General features: G+C 36.7%; 1 protein-coding gene across 1 annotated transcript in view; it reads right to left on the reverse strand.

Moving 5' to 3' along the window:
• Positions 1 to 1977: 1977 nt before the first annotated feature.
• The window catches only part of LOC113800919 (juvenile hormone esterase), a 9764-nt gene continuing 4241 nt past the window's right edge, over positions 1978 to 7500 (reverse strand). The window contains exons 6-11 of the mRNA XM_027351737.2: positions 6904 to 7097; positions 6284 to 6449; positions 4742 to 4923; positions 4198 to 4369; positions 2969 to 3158; positions 1978 to 2666 (exon numbers count right to left, since the gene is read on the reverse strand). Of these exons, the coding sequence (XP_027207538.2) occupies positions 2453 to 2666; positions 2969 to 3158; positions 4198 to 4369; positions 4742 to 4923; positions 6284 to 6449; positions 6904 to 7097 (1118 nt within the window). The 3' untranslated portion in view covers positions 1978 to 2452. The remainder of the gene's footprint in view (positions 2667 to 2968; positions 3159 to 4197; positions 4370 to 4741; positions 4924 to 6283; positions 6450 to 6903; positions 7098 to 7500) is intronic.

Below are 7500 nucleotides of genomic sequence, written 5' to 3' on the forward strand. Positions count from 1 at the left end.
TCTCTTAGAAATCACCTGCCAATGAAGGAAATAGGCGTCTGAAGTTGCACAGCCCTGGGCTTTGTCCCTACGGTGCCCTAAAGTTGGCCGAAAAGTTCGTTAGAAAGATATCGAGTAAAACATGTTTCAAGTTAGTTTCATTTGGATCACCCTAAAGTTACGTAAAATGAGACACGAAAATGTCTGGGGTTACTATTTAAGACGCCCAAGAATTGACGACCAATTGGCGTTTTAATTACAGTTTCAAGTAAAATAAAAATTCTTTTTGCAAAACATATCTTTGTGACCACAGACACTTTATCCACAACTAAAGACGTGATTTTTCCTCGGGCTTGCGGATAAGATTTTGTTTAAAAGGGGAGTAGAGAAATTTTCATTGATATGGATAAAACATTTTTTCAAAGGAAGGCAAATGTAATTTAAGACACTAAAATGTCCGGTATTGCTAATTTACGTTTTCATTACGCATTTAAGTACAACAGAAATTCTTTTTGCATAAAATAATTATGTAACCCCAGACACATCCGCAAATTCAAACGCGATTTTTTTAAGGGTTTTTACATAAGATGCCTGCTGTTTAACGACCAATTATTGATTTGTTCACAATTTTTAATTATTTTAGTTTTCGATAATTAAGGGACTCCTGACAGCACATCAAAACAAAAAACAGTCGTACTTCAGTTTTCCCGGTGTGACACGTTTGTTTGTCAAAACACTTCAATAGTTCGATAAACTCATTGGATAAGCTCGTTATAGGTTCTGCGGATTCCCATTAACCTGATACACTGAAACAAACACCAAAGCAGACACACCACAGACGTCCTTCACAATGGTTAGCTGAAGGCTTACCATATCCCGAAAGATAGGGACTAGTGGTGCGAGCAGAAATGCAGAAAAAACAACAACAGATGGCTGCATTTTTTTTCCAAATGAGCATGCTGGCCAAAGAGTTCGAGCAATGAATGAATGAATCTAAAAAGTCGACAGTCACTGAACGAGCCATGAAGATATTTATATATTGATCGGGAGCCAAGAAAAGAAAGGAAGAAAAAAGTTGGGAACTCTAACATAAACAAGATCTAACCACGTGATTCTACTATTGCCGTTATTATCATTATGTTACTATTTCTGTTTTTTCTACTCTTATTGTTACCGTTATTTCTGATTTTATTATCATTATCAACATCAGTGTTATCATTATTGTCATTATTAATATTATCATTGTCATTAATATCATAATTACTATTATCATTATTATTACCATTATCATTATTTTTGTTATTACTTCTTTATGATAATGATAATATTAATACTTGTTATTACCATCATTATTATTTTTATTATTGCTGTTATGATCATTATTATAACCAACACCTTTATCATTGTGATTGTTATTATTATCATTGCTGTTACCATTAATATTAGTAGCAGTATTATAATCATTACCATTATCATTAATATTATTATTATCATTGTTGTTATTATCATCATTATCTTCATCTTCATCATTATCATTAATATCAGTTTTTGTCGTTATCATCATCATTATCATTGATATCAATTTCATCGTCATTATTATTATCACATTATCATCATCACAATTAATATCAGTACTCTTATTATTATCATTATTATTAATGCTGTTTTCGATATTACCCTATAATTGTCAATTTTTATCTTAAATGTGATTCAATTTAATCACTGCGTGTCCTAGCTTTCCTATTTTTACAAAATCATATTCGTTTTAATATTCTTTTAAGCATGAACCGTATACATTGACAAATGTAGAAAAGGTATGAATGAGTTTGAATATCTTCATACACAAGAGATGTATATAATAGATTTCGAATGTATATGAAGATATTCATTCTCATTCATACCTTTTCTACAATATATTTTAAGCGTTTGTTTTTAGTTATTTTTTTCTCTCTAGTGAAAGATTATCTTCGACGGAAAAGGTGTAATGAATAATATTGCTATTTCATATGTACATTTTATTTTACTGCAAGCATTACCAAAAAACTTTAAGTATGCATCGATTTGACGAGAAGATGTGGCATTAACAAGAAATATTAGATGCGCACGCACACACAAACCCTAAGCCATTCACTCACACACACGCACACACACACACACATTAACGAAATATAACAAATCCACAAATCCATTTTCTCCCAAACCGAAGTACACTTCAACTCCGTTTACCTTCACAAAAAACTCCTTAGTACATAAAGTCATCAGGTAGCAAAAGAAAAATAAATAAATAAATAAAATGTAATTATATCCTCCTACTTAAGAACAATGAAAAAATCTCCATAGGAATTTCGAGTGTAATGCATTCTTTTTTTTCTGTTTAATAAATTCACATTCCATGCCTTGAGAACTGGAATTTTAACGTGCCCAAAAAGAAAGAAAATAAACTCTCCCAACCCGACGGACCTCACGCCACTCCTCACAACTCATCCCTAATGACGTTATGGTCCCTGTTTTCGAAGAGCGGAAGACTGTCCCAGAACGCCATGTGTTCTTCCTTGAGGGGGACCTCCTGGCTGTCCATCTCCGGGTCGATCCTCAGGTAATACAGGTAACCCTTGACGAAGGGCTCCCACCACGCGCCCCAGGGGGAAACGTCATCGGGCCAGCCCTCGAGGATGGGTGTTGGGTCGCTGGGGGCACGAGAGGTATTAGATTTGCTTTCAGGATAGAATTGCTTGGAGAAATAATACTATTTCTACGAATACAAAACCAGATGAATGCGATGACGTAGAAGTGCACAACTGAATGCAATTCCTCGCCACACACAAAAAAATGCTGTATTTTTCGCGTATCCTACTTGATCCAGAAAAAAAATCTACGAATACAAAACCAGATAAATGCGATGACCTACAACTGAATGTAATTCTTCGCCACGCACAAAGAGAAAATTCCATGTATTTTTTCGCGTATCCAACTTAACCCAGCTGCTTACCTTCCCTTGACGAAGTTGGTCCACATCATAAGCATATGAGTGGACACCTTCGAGGCGGAATCTCCATCAAACTGCTGCTGGTAAACGAAGTTGAGTTTGCTGGAAGGGAACAAGTACAGGAGCTCGTCCAGGAAACTGACTCCCCAGCCGTGCGCGCCGCGAGTGTTTTGGAATCTCGGGTTGGAGGCGCCTGCGGGGCGAGAGTGGCGGTGAGGATAAGAGTAACGGTGAAGATAAATGACAATGAAGAAGCTAAATGGCAATGGTGAAGCTAAATAGTAGTAACGGTGAAGCTAAATGGCAATGGTGAAGCAAAATAGGAGTAATGGTGAAGCTAAATGGCAATGGAAAAACAAAATAGTAATGGTGAAGCTAATCGGCAATAATTAAGCAAAATAATATTAACGGTGAAGCTAAATGCCAATGGTGAAACAAAATAGTTGTAACGTTGAAGCTAATTGGTAATAGTGAAGCAAAAGGATATTAATGTTAAAGCTAAATGCCAATGGTGAAGCAAATGATAGTAACGGTAAAGCTAAATGGCAATGGTGAAGCTAAATAACGGTTAAGCCAAATGGCTATGATGAAGCAAAATAATAGTAACGGTGAAGCTACATGGCAATGAAGAAGCAAGCTAAAAGTAACGGTGAGGCAAAATAACAGTGACGGTTGATCTATATGATACCAAAATAGCAGTGACGGTGAAGGTATATAAGCCCGAAAGTTAAGCTAAAAAGTTTAAAGAGATCATCAAAAAGGGGGAAAGGTCTTATCCAACGAAGAAAGTGGAACTAACATTCATCAATTCCATTTTCTTCGTTGGATAAGAAACGAAATTTTCTTCTCTTTGCTCACGATTTTAACATTCTCATGGCCTTCATTTCCCTCTGATAATGAAATAAATAAAATTACAATATCCATGCAGTTCTAATGGATAACGATTGGATTATGAAGAAAGAAAGTTGCAATAGGTTAGCGTTATAATTAAGGAGAAGGCTAGAGGTGACATGGCGTCTGATTCTAATTATTGGAAAAAACATATTTTGTGACGTCACAAAAGTTACGGATACTTTGTGAATATGGTCGATTATTTTGGTCTCTTCAATTTTCAAAAAGGATGGAAAATAATGATATTAATGGTTATATTTCCATTGAATAATCAACAAAACAGAAGCCATGACACCTCGAGTTGCTACTGATCTAGGCTTCCCCCTTATACTTGAACTTACCGAGGAAAGAACTAGCAGCATCTTGTGGGTTCTCCTTATGCAAGATGTCTAGGAAGGACTTGCGACCGCTGAAGACGAGTTCGTAGCGATAAACAATAAACCTCTTGACATAGTAGGAATAATCCTTTGAAGCTCGGTCCGTTGGGTACAAGAAGAACCGGTCTGTCATCATCTGCATTTTTTGGAAATTGGGTTTTACGTTAAAGAAAGGACGCGGAAGTACCGGTTGGACATAAAGTAATCAATCCCGCTTTCGTTTTTTTTCTCATTTAGATATCAATAATTTATTCATATATATATATATATATATATATATATATATATATATATGTATATATATATATATATATATATGTTTATACCCATTTAGTAATCAATCTTAATTTCCTTCTTTTATCATTCAGATGACAATCTATTCATAAATTTGTTTCATATAAGAATGTATAATTTTCCGTATATTTAACGGTTGACATTTTAAAACTCATCCGAGAGAAAGAGAGACAGACAGAAAGAGTATCCAATCCTCTCGGAGAATTCCCTTTACCTCAACGAATTCCTTTGATGTTTCTTCCCCGAACTTCTTATTACCAAGGTAGTATTTGCGGATCTGTTTGGCCATGTCGACGGGGTCCTTGCACGAGGATGGCTTCAGGTCGAGCAGGATGGGGCCATATTTATCCCACTCGGTGTTCAGTTGGTAAGTTAAACTGGGGTCCTTCAGGATATCTGGTATATTTGGAATGGCAAAACAATGTCAGTCTTTTATTTATTCATGTATATATATATATATATATATATATATATATATATATATATATATATATATATATATATATGTATGTATGTATGTATATATATATATATGTATAATTGATCTATTAATTTATTTATTCATCTATTGATTAATTTAATGGGGCCGGATTCACTAACATACGATCGTAACACATTTACCAGCGGTCATTTACCATTGCGTTTACCAGTCATGGCAAAGCGGGAATCATGACGAAATGATAATTTGGATATGCTGTTACAATCGTAAATCAACTCATTCTAATGGTAGCCAACAGAGGGCTCTAGTAAAGCAATTCAACCAATCAGCGAGGGCTATACATAATCTTTTAGGTTCCTTCGGCCAATCACGTAACATGTAAACAGAACTAGACGCATTGAGATTGTTTTAATAATCGTCAGAGCTGTAACACTATTTAAGCATATGTAGAAAAAATATATATATTTATTTGATTATATCCATCATGTTGGATATATATTTACTGTATAGATAGGAACCAATACAAACACTATTACATTAATGTATTATTGTTAACCTCAAACCAGAGACAGTCCAAACAGCTTTTTATTTATATAATTTTCATAATTGTTAAACAAAGAGCCGGGCCAAGTAAAATTTTTATTCATCGCCATTTGTTGTCAAAGGAAATATTTCAAGCATATTCTTGCCCATGCACTTTGGAGTTTATTGTCAAAATGCCGACAGACACATTTATTAATATACTCGTTTAGCGTTGGTATTGTCAATCTATATATCAGCAAGGTAATTATTCTATAGCATTTGCAATAATTATGTCTGGGAAGAATTCTTTAAGAGTTCACTTATTTATCGGTTCCATGCATTCTAGTATAATGTAGGCCTATAATTTTACGAGAATCTGTGTGGATTTTATTTTTGCTAATTTCATGTGAAATTTGCATTTCTTTACTATGTCTGCAGTGTTATATCTATCTGCCATCATATTAGTTACATCAGGTGTAAAAACAAACCCAAACCTTTGCTTAGATATTGTTTTTTTGACAACAGGTGATGGCATCGTCTTTCGAAAAGTTACCAGTGCTCTGTCCGCTGGTAAAATTTACCATGGTAACTCTAGTAACCAGTGATTTTACCATCGTAAGTGCGTAAGTGAATCCGGGCCCAGGCGATTGTATTCACCACGTCTAAAATTACAAATTAGACTTTTATAATCTACGTTGCATATGTATCAACATCCACGCGCATCACACCTAATCCCTGACCTTGCCTTCGAACTTGACCTTATCCCTCATACCTTCGTTTCGCTCTGCCACTGACCTTGAACCCTGAAGGCGCCGTCCTCCTTGTTGGTGCCCACGAGCCACGGCACCTGCAGGAAGTCCCGGTGCTTGATGAGGTGGAAGGGCTCGTCGGGCAGGAAGGCGTCGCTGCCCATCCACGTGTCGATGACGGGGCCGAAGGGCATGGGCTCCTCGTCCCACTCCTGCAGGAGGGACGGGGCAGAGGGGGGGGGGATTAGGGGGCGTCGCCTTGGGTTGGACACGCTCACGCACTTATTCACACACGCATGGAAGCACATTAACACACGTACGCACATACACATGCACACACACACACACACGCACGAACACACACACACACACACACACACATACTTTATACATTTACATATGCATACACACACACACACACACACACACACACACACACACGCACACACACACACACACACACACACACACACACACACACACACACATACTTTATACATTTACATATGCATATACATACATATACATATATATATATATATATATATATATATATATATATATATATATATATATATATATATATATATATATATATATACACACATACATACATACACATGAGTGATGGGTGTACATTTCAGATGGTTAACTGCAAGGCCTTACGTGCAGCATGGGGATCTGGTCGACGATCTTCTCCGCCGGGATGGTCTTGAGGCAGGTGATGAGCTCTGCGGAGGACGCCGTCGTCGGGCAGCCCAGCCTGAGGCCCAGCTTGAGCGCCTGAGCCCGGGCGTCCCTCGAGATGGCGTGCGGGCTGTAGGCGGTCCCGCTGTGGGAGATGGCGCGGTGCAGAAGGGCTGTGGAGGGAGCGCCGTGGTTCTTAGTTGGGTTATGGGGTATTTATTGTTGTTAATATAGTAATCCGTGTAAAAACACACGATGGAAAAATCGATATTCCTACCATTAAAGGGGTTACTGCAGCTCAAGATACAGCTAAGAAAGAATGAGAAAACAGAAAATGATCAGCTATTTACGTTGTGAAAACATGTTAGTTGATCTTCTAAACTTGTTAAGAGGTGAAGTTACAATTTCTGAATGCAATCTATGGCAGTAAAAAATATCTAGAAAAATGAGATGTAGACGATCGACTTACATCAAATGTCACTGAATTGAGGATCTGCATTTTGTATATAATTTTCAGAACTCTAAATATATTCATATAAACATATACATACACATACACATGGATAGATAGATGAT

This window comes from Penaeus vannamei, chromosome 20 (genome assembly GCF_042767895.1).
Source record: "Penaeus vannamei isolate JL-2024 chromosome 20, ASM4276789v1, whole genome shotgun sequence".
Taxonomy (NCBI): domain Eukaryota; kingdom Metazoa; phylum Arthropoda; class Malacostraca; order Decapoda; family Penaeidae; genus Penaeus; species Penaeus vannamei.